At 37.1% G+C, this 17758-nt stretch overlaps 1 protein-coding gene and 1 long non-coding RNA gene across 8 annotated transcripts; both read right to left on the minus strand.

Annotated features, from left to right (window-relative positions):
- Positions 1-795: 795 nt before the first annotated feature.
- Positions 796-3305, minus strand: LOC144187685 (uncharacterized). Of its 6 annotated transcripts, XR_013324895.1 has the most exons (7): positions 3149-3305; positions 2893-2978; positions 1513-1596; positions 1343-1456; positions 1191-1278; positions 1039-1115; positions 796-963 (listed from the first exon to the last, which is right to left on the minus strand). It is a non-coding gene; the product is annotated as an uncharacterized LOC144187685 (long non-coding RNA). The 6 variants fall into 6 exon arrangements; XR_013324892.1 differs by having other exon boundaries at positions 796-1115; XR_013324889.1 differs by having other exon boundaries at positions 796-1136.
- Positions 3306-6806: 3501 nt separating this feature from the next.
- On the minus strand, positions 6807-16474 carry kras (v-Ki-ras2 Kirsten rat sarcoma viral oncogene homolog). 2 transcript variants are annotated; one of them, XM_077741376.1, is made up of 6 exons: positions 16002-16474; positions 14548-14665; positions 13632-13810; positions 12702-12861; positions 10201-10325; positions 6807-8561 (listed from the first exon to the last, which is right to left on the minus strand). In XM_077741376.1, the coding sequence occupies exons 2-5, from the start codon at positions 14656-14658 to the stop codon at positions 10206-10208; spliced, it is 570 nt and encodes a 189-aa protein (XP_077597502.1). In that variant the 5' UTR covers positions 14659-14665; positions 16002-16474; the 3' UTR covers positions 6807-8561; positions 10201-10205. The 2 variants fall into 2 exon arrangements, with proteins under 2 accessions (XP_077597502.1, XP_077597511.1); XM_077741385.1 differs by lacking the exon at positions 10201-10325 and having other exon boundaries at positions 16002-16467.
- Positions 16475-17758: the final 1284 nt, after the last annotated feature.

Raw genomic sequence — 17758 nt, forward strand, 5'->3', positions numbered from 1 at the left:
TCTCCCCAATGTTTTTTTCTAAATTTTATTTTCCAAGTGTTTGCCCCCCCAATTTTTCCCCCTTCTTTTTAAAGATTTATTTTCTAAGTGTTTGTCCCCCCTTTTTTCAGATTTTATTTTCTAAGTGTTTATCCCCCCTTCTTTTTCCAGATTTTATTTTCCAAGTGTTTATCCCCCCTTCTTTTTCCAGATTTTATTTTCCAAGTGTTTATCCCCCCTTCTTTTTCCAGATTTTATTTTCCAAGTGTTTATCCCCCCTTCTTTTTCCAGATTTTATTTTCCAAGTGTTTATCCCCCCTTCTTTTTCCAGATTTTATTTTCCAAGTGTTTATCCCCCCCCCTTTTTTCAGATTTTATTTTCTAAGTGTTTATCCCCCCCCTTTTTTTCAGATTTTATTTTCTAAGTGTTTATCCCCCCCCCCCTTTTTTCAGATTTTATTTTCTAAGTGTTTATTCCCCCCTTTTTTCAGATTTTATTTTCTAAGTGTTTATCCCCCCCCCCTTTTTTTAGATTTTATTTTCTAAGTGTTTATCCTCCCCTTTTTTCAGATTTTATTTTCTAAGTGTCTATTCCCCCCTTTTTCAGATTTTATTTTCTAAGTGTTTGTTTCCCCCTTTTTTCAGATTTTATTTTCTAAGTGTTTATCCCCTCTTTTTCCAGATTTAATTTTCTAAGTGTTTTTGTAAATTTACAAGTGTTTTTATAAGTGCTAAAGTTCAAATGTTTACTTGCAAATAAATATATTAACTCCAATTGTGACTTGCATTTTTTGTTAGTTAAGACCAACACATGTATACATTTCAAAGCTTTTATTTTGAAAAACTTGAATAAGATGAAGTAATTCCTCTTGTCACCAGGTGGAAATATGGAAAAACAGGATATCAGCTTTTATTTTGAAAAAGTTTGTAGATTGGTTCCCGTTGGTGCTCCAGCATCGTAAAAAATCGAATCTTCTCCACCCCCTGGTGGAGAAGATTCGAAAACTGAAAAAGGGGGGGTTAGTACAGTTAGTTAAAAAAACAATGAGAAGGGCTCACCTTTTATTTTGAAAAAGTTCATAGACTGGTTCCCGTTGGTGCTCCAGCATCGTAAAAAATCGAATCTTCTCCACCCCCTGGTGGAGAAGATTCGAAAACTGAAAAAGGGGGGGTTAGTACAGTTAGTTAAAAAAACAATGAGAAGGGCTCACCTTTTATTTTGAAAAAGTTCATAGACTGGTTCCCGTTGGTGCTCCAGCATCGTAAAAAATCGAATCTTCTCCACCCCCTGGTGGAATTCTGGAAAACAAAAAAAGAGGGGGTCAGTACAGAGTTAAATAAAAAAGAAATGAGAAGAGCTCACCTTTTATTTTGAAAAAGTTCATAGACTGGTTCTTCCCTGACCTCCAACATCATAAAACGGGGGTGCGTGAGCCTATCTGTTCACAGGCAGAAACCAGGTCCCCCTTGCTGGATTCTGAAAAAGGAGTCAGTACACAAAGTTAAATAAAAAAAACATTGAGAAAGGCTCACCTTTTATTTTGAAAATCTTCATAAACTGGTTCTCACTGAGCCTATCTGTTCATAGGCAGAAACCAGGTCCCCCCCTGGTGGATTCTGAAAAATAAAAAAAACATTGGGAAGAGCTCACCTTTTATTTTGAAAGGCATGGAATTCTGAAAAATAAAAAAACATTCACAAGGTCAATCCTTTTATTTAGGAAAAAACTCAGATATGCTCAGGCAGAACAAATCTATGAGTTTTTTCAAAATAAAAGGCAAGACCTTGGAAATGTTTTTCAGATTTCCTGCCTATGTCAAGATAAGCTAAGGCATGAAACCTGGTCCCCCTGGGTGGAATTCTGAAAAATAAAAAAACATTCACAAGGCCTTACCTTTTATTTTGAAAAAAAACTTAGATATGCTCTGGCAGAACAAATCTATGAGGGTTTTTTTTTTCAAAATAAAAGGTAAGACCCTGGAAATGTTTTTTGTTTTTCAGAATTCCAGCCAAGGGGAGCAGGTTTCCTGCCTATGTTGAGATAGGCTATGGCAGAACCAATCTCAACATACGCAGGAAACCAAAAAAAGGGTGAAGGCACAATAGACTCGCGACAAACATCAAAATTTGACAAAACTACCTCCTACATTTAGCTTTTTCTATGAAACATCAAAAGGCAATATTAGACAGTCTGCTGTAAAGACTAAAAAAATGATCAGTCCGTTTTCCTCCACAAAACTATCAGGATCTTGATCACGTGGTGGGAAATTTGAAAACACTGGACAGGGCCCTACAAGGTTAAAATAAATCCTACTTCTCCCTAATGTTTTCAGTCAATTATTTCAAATCCATTCATTCTAAAAAATAAATATACAAAGAATTTGTTTTTCTCTGTTTAAATGAGTCAAAAATGACACCTGCACTATTGTTAAATAAATCTGTTTTGTCAAAACTACATTTAAAACTAATATGAAAAAAAGGCCAAGCCCTGAGGTCTTTAAAAAAAGTTAAGGGGCTGAAAGTTTATAATTTATTTATGTTCAGTTACACTACATGCCAGATTTTTTGTAAGTTCAGAAAGATGTGAAAAGCCACATAGAAACACACAAGCGGAAGTTACTCCTTCACTTGCAACTACAGTATTTTTTTTAATTTACTTCAATAGGGATGAGCCTACTTAACAGTCATGTGTGGTCTACATTAACCGCGATAGTCGAGGGATTACTGTTTATTCCTTACACATCCACTAATGACATTTGTGTGGGTGACTTATCCACATTTTTTTGTTATTTAAAAAAAAATGAATGTATCATGATGAAAATCGAGCCAATTGCGCAAAGCCCTGACCACTGAACGCTGGCGTTTAAATATTACACGGATTGAGAAAATCGGAACTATTTAAAAATGACTCACTTTGTTATGGCGTCGACAAGCTGCTCCTTTCTGGTCGTTTTGGCCACATTCTTGATGTTTCCCCGCAGTCTGTGCTCGCTGAGTGACTGAAACACAATGGAATGATTTCTTTTTAAACAAGGAGCGATCGGTAACGCAATGTAGCCAATTTGTTTGCAAACATTTTGCTGTCTGCATACACATGGGGCTACATCGCGTCAAAAATCACTCTTAATACGAGAACTGGGGGGTCCGAAATACCCAAATGAAAACGTACCAAATGTGCAGCATTGTTCTGTGAGAAGTTTGGCAGGATTTCGTCGGCAAATTGTCACTTTTGAGCTGCTCCGCAGTGCACGCACGGCCATCCTGGCTCCTGGCACAATCAGCCATTTTGGGGTGTGACTTCGGCTATTTGAACTCTGGCCTAGGCCACGCCTATTAAAAAAGGACACATAGAAAATATTTTTTTTTTTCATACAAACATGCATTAGTCAGTATATGTTTGTGTGGAGGGTCTGTAAATGCATTTTGGTTGGTCTTTCATACTTAAAAGAAAAATACATTGTTTTCATAACATGCATTGGTGGAGCGAGGGCGGGGCTGTAAATACGTGTGGATTGGGCTTTCATACTTAAAAAAAATACATTGTATTCATCCTAACGTCTGTGGGGAAAGCTGTAAATACTTTTTGGTTGGACTTTAATCCTTTAAAATACAGTAGTATTGCACATTATGAACATTGTGATGACATGCACTTTGGTGTTTGTTTTCCTACTTCTTGACATTTAAATGATACTTCATACCTGTCAACCTCATTCGATAACTGCCCTTATAAATGATTATGATTCCCCGTACAAACCCCCCCAAAAAACGTACAAACACCGTACGACGCATGTTTACTCGCAGTATTTTAAATCAACTCACCTTCGGTGGTGTCAAACATATGGCCCGCGGGCCGGATCCGGCCCGTCCGGTTGTTTGGTACGGCCCGGGGAAGAAAGCTGCATTGTATAAAAAAAAATATGAATTTTCTTTAAAATTTGTAGTTCTGCTAGTGTTTTGGTACATGCAGACAACATGAATTGACATTTATTTATGTTCTTATGTTATTCTCTTGTTCATAATATATTGTTCACAATGTAAAATGAAAATTCTGTTAATAAACATTTTGATAATTTACTTATTCTTTGCACTAATTATTAGTATTAGTGACTAATACAAAGGGAAAAAAGTGGGCTTATTGTTAGTTCTGTGTAATTTTGCAATGAGTTTACTGGTCGGGCCCGCTTGATCTCAAATTAAGCTGTATTCGGCCCGCAGACCAAAGGGAGTTTGACACCCCTAGAATCTAGGTCTTCTTAGTGCATTAAAAAAATAACATTTGAAACACAAAGAATGCTTCATCTCATTTTCTGAACTGCTTTACCCTCACTAGAGTCACGGGGGGTGCAGGAGCATATCCCGGCCAACTTTGAGCAGTAGATGTGAAATCCCTAAATTGGTTGCCAGCCAATCACAGGCCAAAATTACACAAACAACGATTCATGCTCACAGTCATGCCTAAGGGCAATTTAAAATGTTTTCGAGGCACGGCAGGAAATCTGTCTACCTAGGGAAAAACCACGAAGGCATGGGGAGAACATGTAAACTCCAGGAAGGTCAAAGCCCAGCAGGGAGTGAAACCTGAATTCAGAATGATATCCTAACCTATGTATACTCAATATGGACAGAAAGGGTCTCCATCCAACTGTGAAGATATTTCACAGTGAAGTCAAGTGGGATTTTTTTCTGCCTTTAGAGGGTGCACTTCTCCAAAGTTATTATTCCATCAAGATGTAAAGGATAAGTAGGACATTCAATTTTCTTCAAAGACAATGAGGTTAAATATGGATTGACAGCTGTCAATGTGCATTAGTAATGTGACATAAAGATGGCCTGAATCCTAGTGGACACATTTCAGTGCTAAACAAAAAAGGCTGGGGTAGAAGGGGTCTCAGGTTTCCATGGCAACATTTCTCCCAGATACTTCTACAGATGCTTTATGTGCATCATCAAAGAACCACCTTAAATCTCAAGGTACTTCTTCCAAAACTCTTGTTACTTCTGATCTGAAGACGTGCTATAAAATGGCAACTAGATTTTGATAGATCTCGATTCCTTACCTTATTAGTGATCTTTTCATTCATTCATCTTCCATAGGTCACTTCCTTGTAATGGGTTGCAGGGGTTGTCGGATCCAATCCCATCTGACTTCTGATGAAAGGCAAGCTGCACCCTAGACTGGTCGCCAGTCTGTCATAGGGCACACATAGAGACAAAGAACCATCCATACTCATAATCATACCGCCACCAGCAGGAATTGTGCCTGCACCTGCCCCACCGGAGTCAGGCAAGTGAACCTCTACACCATCAGGTGGCTTATTAATTGTCTTGATTGTTAAATGAATACTGTAGGGTTAAGAAAGTGTCTCATTAGTTCAAACCTCTACCACCTAATACAGTAAACACCAGTTAAATTCGGTAATAAGATTGTTTGTTATTCCCAGAAAAAAAAATGCAAATGCGTCACAAGGCATTCATTTTGTGTACCTTTTATCCTCACAAGGGTCGTGAGGGGTGCTAGAGCCCAGCTAAATTTGGGTACGAGATGGGGGACACCCTGAATTGGTGGCCAGCCAATCACAGTGCACGAGGAGACAGACAACCATTTACAATCACGTTCAGTTTTTAACCAGCATACCATGCACATTTTTGGAATGTGGGAGGAAACCAGAGTACCCGGAGAAAACCCATGCAAACTCTACCCAGGACTCTAAAATTGTGAGGCCGATGCACTAACCAAGGTGTTGAGATTTTCTCATTCAACTGAATGCTGAAGTCACATAACTTATGAGTACATCCCTCTGTAACAAATACAGGCATCAAGCGAAACATGTCAATTTAGCAACTGGAAGATTATTTGAAATGGTTGACAGAGAGGCAGCTTGATGGATGAGTGGTTAGTGCGTCAGCCTCACAGTGGGAGACCTGGGTTCAAATCCAGGTTGGTCCACCTATGTGGAGTTTGCATGTTCTCACTGGGCCTGCGTAGATTTTCTCCAAGTACTCTGGTTTCCTCCCACATTCCAAAAACATGCCAGTCTTGGCAAATATTTTGGCAATTACATATCTAAATTTGATTGAGTAAACCACAAACTATTAATGAGAATATTAATATTTGGTGGGACTCACAAAAAGGACTATTTAAAAAATGAACTTAAATTAGACAGTGACTGGGTATTTTTCTTGATAATTGCCTTGAAAACCCTACAATATGACAAAAGTTCATCAAAGTGAGTAATATTAGTGTTAAAATAAATAATACGAGTTCTTCTTTAAAATATGTGGTCAAGTGTTGCGATAGCAATACTACTTACCAGAAACTAGAGAAAATTTAACTTGAAGTGATTTATATTATAATGATTCGATTTTTGTATTGTAGTATTTGCTTCAACTTAATAATTTTGTAGGGCTGTATACACATTGCCACCTAGTGCTCAAACGTTGTAAAGTAATTAAGTTATTTTACTCTAGGTTTGAATTATGTATATGGAGGTTGCTTTGTGACTTTTAACATTCAATCAAAAGAAATCACTTCTAAAAAAATCCTTTTCAAACAAAGAAAAGTGCTAAAGGGTTTTTTCTTTGATTTTCAACTATCTATTGCATTTTTTATTGAAGTGGGGGTTTTGTTTGATTAAAAATAATTTGATTGACACCACTTTTGAATAAAGCACAAATCTACCTAGAATTAAAATGCCACCGCATATACAATTGCTTTTAATAATTTCAGACTAGTATTTTGATAATTTTAGTTTTTAAACTACTGCAGATGGTTGTTTTACTATTTCTGCAAATGGCAAATGTTATGATAAAAAAATGCAGAATCCACATCCTTTTTACGTTCTTTAATTGACATTAAATAGGAGTGGTGAGATTCATGGCAAAAAAAAGTCATATTTGAGATCAGATCACCACTCCGCAAGTGGCCATTCATTCACTTCCCTAACCCAGGACACAGACACACTAGTCACACATAAAGCGCAGAGAAATTCCATAAAAGCAACATTCTGCAAAGACACACCAATTTACAAAATATGCACCTTTCAGTATCACAACTATACAAAAGTTGTTAACATATAATCAATGTTGAAGTGATTCGTGTAAGAAATCAACTGTTGGCACACAATCAGGGATTAAAAACTAAACACTTCAACAGGTTTGGTAAAAACAACCTTATAACAGCTTCTAAAGTGTGTCTCGGCTGACCCCCAGTGGTCAGAACACAGAACACAAACGGTGGAGTGACACCCTGTGTGGCCTGTGCAGTGTTGGCAAACATGGGTCACTAAATTTCAAACAGCAAAACTCGGATTAGAAAGGGCGATTAAATGGGGAGGGACTTTCAGTATATAAACTCAATCGAAAATCAAAACAGTTTGCCAATTTGTGCCACACCAAGACAAAAAACTATTAGTTTGTCGCGGAAAGTGAACTACTTCAAATTCGTCCAAATCTCAAAAGAAAATCAATTTAGAGAACCCTTAAAGAAGCAGGACCAAGGAAAGCCATATCCTAGGGAACAAAACCTGAATGCTGCTTTCGGTTTAGCAGAAATCAAATATCTCACTTGACCCAAAACAATGATGGCCTCATGTCAAAGAAAAAAAAGAAATATATATATATATATATGTATATATATATCATCCTACGGATTAGGAATATCCACATTTAACAAAACGGTTAACAGATGAAGAATGGAAAGAATCCCAATCCGATCTGTAAAAGGTATAAACAATAACATCCCATGCGAAATAAGGTGTTACTTCTATGGACGTGTGAAACCTGGCAAAAAAAAATAAAAAAAAGGTACAATGCTAGAGGATCATACAATTAATCATGTACAGACATTACTCAACTTAAATCAATTAGAATCGTTTTGACTTGGGGCCCACCGTCATTGTTGACGACACCAATAACCAGAGGCAGTTTGCTCTGCGCATGTCATCCGAGCCAAAATACATGCAAACAAAAACATAGGCAAAGAGTGCTCACTCTCCACCAGATAATAAACGAAAAAATATCTATTTTAAATTGTAAGAACAATTGATGTGTAATAAGGGATTTCATGCATACATAGTGTCAACAGCACATTTGAGGGATGAAGAGTTGTTCTTTGGCATGCCACGACATAACCTTTCGCCAAAAGGACTAAAGAATCAAAAGGTTGACAGGCATGTGCGGTGATGCAGTTTACCAACAACTTGGGTGTGTTAAATCAACATCACTCAGTAAAACCAAACCAATGTATGCCAGAAACTGCCACTAAAAAGAAGAAATAAAGCTTACTAGGATCCATGTAGCAAGGAGTAAGTAACAAGGCAGACAAAATGGGTCAACTTTAGTATTAGTTTCAGTGGGTATTGAGAAAGCCTAATAATTTAGTGTGATGTACAAAATGTATTACTTTTTCTATTCAACATAGTTTCTTTTTTTTTTTTTTTTAGTCTTTCTGGAAAAGGACTGATTATTCACATGAGCGTGCACTTTGTCTTGGACTTCTTTTTCTTCTTTTTGCCCTCCTTGCTCATCTTCTCCTTATGCTTGCGAATTTCTCGTACTAACGTGTAAAAGGCATCGTCAACTCCCTGCAAAAAGAACAATGAAAGCATTGTTAGTGTATCATCGTACAGAATAACACCATTCAAATGGCATTTGATTAGTGTATATGGTCAGATGGAAAGATTAAACCTTTCACTGAAAGAAGCTGAATTTATTTTCAGTACATAAAATAGGGACTTTAAATTTCTGTAGGCAAAGAAGATTTCTGTTGAATTCAGATGTTTGCAAAACTTTAGGAAGGATATTAAATCTAGAATTGTAACTTCCTGAAGAGGACTAACATCTTCCATTTAAACACATTCAACATGAATGTACCTACTTTACAGTGAGAAGTGTTAATAATGTCCTAATTCCATTGTGACCTTTAAATGGATAGGAGGTGAAAAAAAGGGAATTACCAAGCAGAATTTGTCTCAGCATGGAGAGAAAACAAAATAAGTACAACCTTCACTCAAGACATGTGTCAACCTCTCATCACTTCTACAGCACACCCCCCCCAATCCGGGAAAATGCAGGGCCAATGATAGAGTCCCAAAATCAGCGTGATCTCGATTCAAGGTGGTACATAAGCCCGCACACCTTTCAGAACATTGACTTCAGCACACTGGCGTAATTTCATATTGTTTGCTTGTACCAAAGGCAAGAGAACAACTGTGCCGTATTCAATTGAATGAACTGTGGTTATACAAATATAAAAACACCAGATTTATTCTTTCTGTCCTTGTGATTTATGTCCACATGTCTTTTTATTTCTAATATGCTATTAAAAACTAACTGAATAAATAATAATAAGTATAATTAATGCATAGATCGATTTTCAGTGAAATCTTTAGAATTCATTTCAGATAGAATGTAAAAATCAAAGAGCATATAGACTAGCCTATTCTATAGTTGAATACAATGTATAATGCAATGGACATTAGCTTCAGGAATATTTATTTTGCATTTTTACCGGTGTTACCATTAAGACAGCAGCCACAAATGGACCATGACTATGTATAATGACTAGATGTCCAATAAAAGAAAAAAAAATCATCTATACAGTGTTCTTTTTTTTTTTTTTTTTTTTTACAAATATAATGCTCACTTTGATTAGTGCGGAATGCAAATTTGGGACCCACATTTCAAGATGCTTTTAAGCAAATTCAAATCCAAATAATGGGATTATCCCTCAAATGTAAACTGTGGCATTGGAGAAAAGAAATAGCAACAGGTGCTTTTATTTTTGATTTACTACATCACAATCTACAGATGTTAATATATAGTAAATAAGAGAACATCATTTTTCAATATGTCCTATGTATCTAAATTGTGCATGTGTTCATAAATGTTACCTATGAGCTGGTGAATATGATTTGTAAACCACCGTACCCCAGATTAGACCAAAGGTTCACAAGCATAAAAGAAGAAATTTCAACTCTGCCAAGTCAGAGTCACGCCCTTTTAGATGATAATGAGCCATTACGCAGAGAGGGAAAATAAAAATAAAAAATTAAAAAAAATCATCCATTGTCTCCCATGAGAACTTCACCACAGCCCCAGCAGAAAAGTACATGTTAGCATGGCAAGTCCAACACCACTTGAGTCCCTCTGCCTTATTATCCACAATCCAGTTGGAACGCACAAACACAAAGCGCTGGCGGGTCGAAAACTGCTGACACTTACCCCATTCACATCACAACACACTTTTTAAGCTTGACACAGCGCGGCGTCTTTTCTTCTTTGCTGATCTTATTGACGCGGTACTGCCTGATCTCCCGTACCAGAGTGTAAAAGGCATCTTCCACTCTCTGTGGCATGAAACAATACTTCCCTCAGTAGTGACCGATACATAGGCGAGCACTTTGTACAGCTTCATTGCAGCGTATAGGCAAAAAAGGTGTCAAGCAGGGCGGTGGATCTATCAGCCGAGTCAACAGGCATCTTTCAAGTTATGTTGATGTGAATAACTGTTTGAAAATAAAAAATAAAAAGTCTATATATACTTACCTCCTTCGGGTTGTGATTATCTTCACATTTAGGACATTTATGCCACTATGACAACTGATTATAATGTACAAATACACAACATTGTTCTGTTCATTACTCAGCAATTTTTTCTGCCGTATTTTGGAATTCATATTACCGGTATCGTATTTATCTTATTTCAAAAGTTAGCTACTTCAGTCTTTTAAAAGTATCATTCATTGTTCCAGCCGTCGCCACTGCAAAAAACTGCACTGGTAAAAGCAGGTGTTGAGAATCAAGATTCACAGGCATCAAAAATGAAAAAAGAAACAGCATCGCCTTGTGTGGAAAAAGAGGATAAGTCCCCTATTGAAGAACAGAGGGGAGGCGTGCTTTAATTGAATATTGCGTTTCCAATTTTACCAGAACAAATCAAATTCAAAGCAAGAGAGTGGATCACTGCTTCAGCTACTCAATTGCAAACCCAATGCACACTTCATCAAATGAAGCTAACAAGACCAGAATCACAACCAAAACAATCAATTACCAGCACCCTCACCCTCTCAAACCAATTATTGATAGTCTGATCAGTCACATTCCTTCATTTAGGAAGCAGCCCGCAATCGATCTCAGTCTCAGTCATCATATGACACAGAAGCTTGTGAGCAAAACTACAACCAAAAACAACTATTTTCAAACTTAAAAACAACCATCAATGGAAGTGAAAAATGTGCCCCGCCCACAGTTGTTTCAGATCAAGTCAATTTTAGAATCTCAGAATGACAACCCAAGATAATGAAAACTATTGTTCCCAAAAAAGAATCCTTTATAAAAAAAAATTAAGAGACCCCAGTTAAAGAAATAATTGCTTACTACGTCAATTTAACTGATGATGTAATTGTTGCAGTTTGATGATTCAACGGTTAAAATTTGAAGACACGTTCATTCTAGATCTCATTATTTTTTGCCAAGCAACATATTCTGCTCCTCTTTTGCTACAGGTAAAAAAGATTATTATTCCTTGCCACATTGAAGCTTTTATTAGTTTTAAGATCCTTCACAGTCAAACTTAGTTTCGCCCTAAAGCCGTGCCACTTCACGCTTGGCAATATTTTTTGCGACATCAGTAGGCGCACAACATTTCATGGAAAGATTCCACCTTCATGAGAAACTATTTCATGAACGACTACTCGACTTGTGTAGACGGGGCGAAAGATTATCAACTGGTTTTGAACAGACTCCGGCCACACCCTGGCCCCATTACCGCTAGTTGTTGAATCATGAAATCAGTTACGCAAGTCGGCTTCCAAGAGTTTTTTTTTTTTTTTTTAAAATTAAATTAAAAAAACGTGTGTTGATGAGCAGCACCACAGTTAACAAATAATTAAATTCTATCATTTTGGAAAAAATCGATTTTCAAGGAGAGTCAGTCAGTGGATTATCCACAAATGGAGAAAACTAGGATTAACAGTAAACATTTTCAGTATTTTTAACCAAGTCACAAGAGACAGTACGTCATCAAAGTTACCAAAGGCATCTTTATTTTATAAATATATTTATATATTTAATAAGATTTAATAAAGTTCCTGCGCAATGTGAAGTAAATCATCACCATTGGCAAGCAGACTATTTTCAGCCTCAAAAGAAGGCTAAATAAGGTAAATTTGCCTCTTGTGGATTTTTTTTTTAAAATAAATACATAAAAGTTGGATGCACTTAAGCCATTTTAACCCAAGTTAACGAAAGAAAAATGACGGAGACTTCACTTGGATCTTTTAGTGGGTAGGCTCGGTGTAGTCTTGCCTCTCATAATTGCTCATTTTGGGTGTGTTATAGTCCTTTTGCTTTCATGCCATTTTAGTTGCACTATTGTTAACCATGCTAAAAATAGCTGTTTATTCCTCACCATCATCTACTGAAGGTTGGTCTGGAACTAACGTTCACGTCGCATCGGAACCCCTGTTCTTTGTGGTCTAATTGCAGTTTATATTTATTGACTTTTATCGAACGCATTTATTATTATTGTGTTTGACAAAATATTTGACAATAATTCTAGGTCTAATTTCATGGATAATAAACACTACACTTTGCTTCTGCGAGTTATCTTCCTTAAGATTAGGTTTGATCATCTTAACTAATTTGTTTGCGAGAAAGATGCAAAATTTAATGAATATGTAAAACATTTTGAGGTGCACACACATGTGCGTCAAGACTCATACCTGTCTGGTTTTGGCTGAGGTCTCTATAAAGGGAATGCCATAGCTCCGTGCTAAATCCTGAGCCTGTTTGGTGTCCACTGTTCGGGACGGGAGGTCACACTTGTTGCCCACCAGCACCATGGGGACGTCCTCGGAGTCCTTCACCCTCTTTATCTGCTCTCTGGAAAATGACAGCAATAGATTTTACTTCAGTAAAGATTTTTCACATTGACCCCAAGTGACCCTCACTCCCAATTCAGATGAATGTTCTATCTTACCTAAAAGTGTTAAAGTCCCCCTTTTTGTTGGTCATAAGTTCCCAAACATTGTAAAAGAGAAAGTCTGATGTAACAGCAGTGGTCTAAACTATTTTTACACAATATTCCCAGTGATTAATCAGGATTATGGTAAAACAACAGGGGTCAAAGGGTCTCTAAAGATAATAGGCTGTTATTATCGCAGATTCCCAATAAAATGGGGGTTCAGAAAATAAAAGTGCAAAGCAACTTGAAGCCAATCCATAGTGATGGCAAGCATTGTATTCATGCCTTTGATTGCTTTGAAGATAACCAATATTGTTTACATAACTGTTTGTAATGCTCACTGTTGAGTATGCATAACAGAGCCTTACACAAGCACTGGATTAGAGAATTAGGTATTAACAGAGGACGACTATAAATGAAACATTTGATAGGCGGAATGTTTGCACCCTTTGATAACAAATAAAGTTTACCGAGACAAAGATTCATGTCTCATGCCATTGCAAAAGAACCAGAGATGTGTCCATTAAAACATCCTTCAGATCTATTTTGCATATCACCTGTTGTTAAATCAACTTTATATTTGTAATTATTTTGCCATTCTTTTTTTTTTTTTTTAATCCTTTTCAGGATTACAGCAAGTATTTGCACTAAATGACAACCTTTCAAGTGGGATCGCTAACAAACCCACCTGTAGTGGTGAATATCTTCAAAGGACTTGGTGTTATTGATGGCAAAGACACAGAGGAAGCCTTCCCCTGTCCTCATATACTGATCTCTCATGGCGCTGTACTCTTCCTGACCAGCAGTGTCAAGGATGTCCAGCAAACACGTCTCTCCATCAATCACCACTTGCTTTCTGTAGGAGTCCTAAGGGTGGAGAATGGCACAAAAGTCATCAAAATGAGCTTCAGAATAGAAGAAATTGGAATTGCTTGTGTTTTTACTGTGTAACGGATATAATTCTGTGGGATTCCAAATGATTGATGTTGAGTGACCTTTTTAGCCAATCAGAATGTCGAACACAATGCATGATGAAAATCTGTGAAGTAGTGGAACCGTGAAAAGTAATCCACGTTATAGCGAGGGATCACTTTAATAAAATTGCTGGAATTGTCTTTTTTTACTTCCAATTTCATATAACAGTATTTGTTTGCCCAATAAATGCCTGTTTCGTCTAATTCTGTTCGCAAATGTTTGCAAAAAATGCAATATTTACAAATTTTATGGAAAATATCAGGATTCCTATATGCAGTTTTAGGATGTAAAACTACCTATTTCAAGATGGAAGTCACAAAAACATTGTCCACCAATAACTATTTGATGAGGACAACTCAAATGTGTGGAGCTAATCTACACAGATCATAAATAATTGACTGGCATATAATGAGAACGATAAATCTATCTAGGTAGACACCACCTTTAAGAAACTTGGCAGGCAGTAACACGAACCTCAAAAACCTGTTTGGTGCCTTTAAGACTTACTTGAAGAACCTGTTGGAACTACATTTATAGATACAGTTCTCCCTGCTCTTTCTCTAAGGATTTACAGACATATTTCTGGAAATGGAATGCACCTTTCAGAGCATACATGTGCATAAACATACCTCAATGGTGGGGTCATATTCATCCACAAAGTGATTTTGGATGAGCTGAATGGTAAGTGCGCTCTTGCCAACGCCACCAGCTCCCACAACGACCAACTTATATTCCGTCATGATTCACCTGGGTCACCAAAGAAAAAAATATATCAGCAGGTATTTTAGCAAAGGCCTTCTGGGAATTTCTAGTTACCTAAATTGCAGTCGGATGCAAAACACAACGTTGCTAATGGGCAATTGATTTAGTCCACATCTCAAAGTGAGAAAAAGTAAGTGTGGTTTATGAGAAACGTATGTCATTATATTCAGTAAAATCAATCAGTAGCACATTTTATAGTGAAATAAAACTATTCCTGAGACTAATGTAATGCTATGCAAGTTTGCAAGTTATGTTGTTCTTTCACATCATGTATCATATACACACAGTCTAATAAACAAAATTATGGGGGGGAAAATCTCAGCATGTGTTGCATCTATAAAGTGGGTGTGGAGAAAACAGCTTGGAAAAAAACTTGACTAAACTATGCACTTGAAGTCCAGTAAAATCTGTATTAGAGATGCATTTGTTATTCAAAAAGTGCTTTGTACTGTCTTGTACAGTACTATACAACGTACAATGTGTACAGTTTTATCATGTTTTGTATAAGGGGAGATCTTGTAAACTGTTGTCTTTTCTCCAAATGCAAAAAGTATACCTAAACACTCGCAAATCAAATGGTAAACAAAAATTACCAACTCAGTTTTGCCACTTTGCGTAAGATTTGCCATCATACACATTAGTATGACTGACCTAATGCCCATATAACAATGTTAAAGAAAATGCATACTTATTAAAATAAAACAAGTTGCGTTTATTGCACACTGTCAACATAAGATCACCTGTCATATAGAAAAACTGGAAATATTGCGATCCCCACATTCACGCTTGGTCTAGTATTTTGACTTTAAATCAGGGTTTGAAAATCAAATTAAATTTGATCTCCATTTAAAATGGGAATTAGCAGGCTTGCACGCCAGGTTATAGACGCTGTGTGGCGAACAACCAGGGTGCTAAAGGCTAGGCTATTTTAGGACTCAAGCCACAACCTAAAACATACACAGGCGCTTATATGTAGTTTTACTGCCAGAAACAAGTCGCAAAAGTACATGCATAACACAGGCGGAAATGAGTACTCGTTCATTGAGGTTAAAGTCTAAAAAAACAGAGCAAAGTTTGACGGACGCCGCCATTGTCAAGCTAGCCGAAGGGCTGCACTGCAGGGCCGACATTACCAGGTTCCCAACTGGGCGTAGTTTGCATTTACACGGGGAAAAAAGGACCGCACTTCTCTAACAACAACACGCAAGCACGACATTGTTTAGAAAATTAATCACCAATTGAGAATTCAGACACGGTGTATCCAAAATGAGATAAAAAAAAACAAGCAAACCATGTAAGTCACACTCAATTGTAGCGTTACCTTTAAACGAATGGAGGAGTTCCGCGTCTGAAGTGGGGACTAAACGAGTCAAGCTGATCGTCCTCTGGTTTCACAAGATGTCCGCATTGCCTGGTTGACGACGAAACACCCGCATTAGATCTGTCTATACTCGGTGGCAAGCACGCGAAAAATTAGTGTGCAAATTAATCGATTGAACTTTCCATTTGTCCCAGCGACGGCCGGCCTAGCTTCTCAGGTTGGCCTCCTTTTGGCCAATATGGGCGGATACCGGGACGCACGTTACCCACAAAGCATTGCTGCTCAGTCGGTCCACTTTGGCCGTGTTCTCCCTCGATTAAGCAACTTACATATCCACATGGAATTGTTTCATGTATTTTGTCACGCTTGATTAATCCCGAATGTGTGTACACAAATAGCTTGTTTATCACCAATCCGCTGAAACAATAGCTGGTTTATTCGGTTACACGTCACTGGTTAATCGTCACAAAAGGCAGACTCACATTTGTGTATTTATACAGGGAGTATTTATAAAGTATTTGGGTCACGTGGTGTGGATTTCAGAACAAGTTGTCGTGCTGCTGCGCTGCCGCAGAGTCAACAGAATGTAGGGGGCGACTCCACTATATATAGGCTCTAAATATAACTGCCATGTCCTGGTTGGACGTCATTCCAAGGCAGGGAAGTGGTTTGGCAAGCCCCAGTCAGTTTTCCTACGTGTTCACTCAGGTCCCTCCTGCGCGCAGAATTTGCATAAGTGCAGCCCCTTTTTATTTTTATTTTTGCAAAGCACATTAAGAAACAAAATTCCGGCTTCAAATTGATTTTATTTTGATACGGGATGTGTTTTTAATCGATTGTTTTAGCAGAAAAGTACAACATTGGTGGCGCAATTTGGCACGTCTTTATCCCACCATTTGTTATATAATTACGAATACGTACTACTTTTTTGCGTACATATACCTTTTTTTGCTCATTTTAAAAATGTTAACCACATAAAGAATTGGCAAACACATACAGATTGGACAATCCAGAATATAATAAAATATTATAGAATTGATTTGGATGGAATCGTACGGATACGGAAGCTTATTGCTTTCACCTTAAAATAAAAAAATAAAAGCCCTGGGCGTTTTTCAAATTCATTTATTCTTGATGTTGTTTTTTTTTAATTAATAGTTTTTTGAAACCTCCTTTTATCAGATTGATTTACTATTTTCTGTCCCTAATAGGTTCTGTATTCGTCTCATTCCTTCATTACTTCTTTATACCACCAGAGGGAGACCATGTTGCCACAAATTGAAAATCAGCTGTTTTACACATGCTGGGGAAACTACTACATCCAAATATTTTAGCATTTGTCATATAGTATACTACATCATGAACCTACAATGCATCAAATTAAAAATACTGTTTTCAGATGAATCAACGGTTGTTCAGCAAGTTGAATATTTTCTCATCTGTTTTTGTTTTGAACAAAACATGTTTAAAACAGAATGAATAGAATAAAGTGGTTCTGTTTAGCTAAAAGTTATTTTTTTATTTTAATTCTCAAACACGCTTGAGAACAAAACTTGAACTTTCTGATGCTTATAGTGTTTCAATTTAAATAACAGCTCATGCATGTTAAGATAAATTCATAAATTGCACTCCGCCGGTAGTTCAAGAATTGCCTGTACACCTCACCGCATGACAATAGCTACATCTAGTGTTAGAGCTGGCAAGTGCACGATAACATAGGCTGAACCTAAGCTTGTTTTCCTAATTTGCTGCGACCC

The sequence above is a fragment of the Stigmatopora nigra genome, chromosome 2 (assembly GCF_051989575.1).
Source record: "Stigmatopora nigra isolate UIUO_SnigA chromosome 2, RoL_Snig_1.1, whole genome shotgun sequence".
In the NCBI taxonomy this organism is placed as follows: Eukaryota; Metazoa; Chordata; class Actinopteri; order Syngnathiformes; family Syngnathidae; genus Stigmatopora; species Stigmatopora nigra.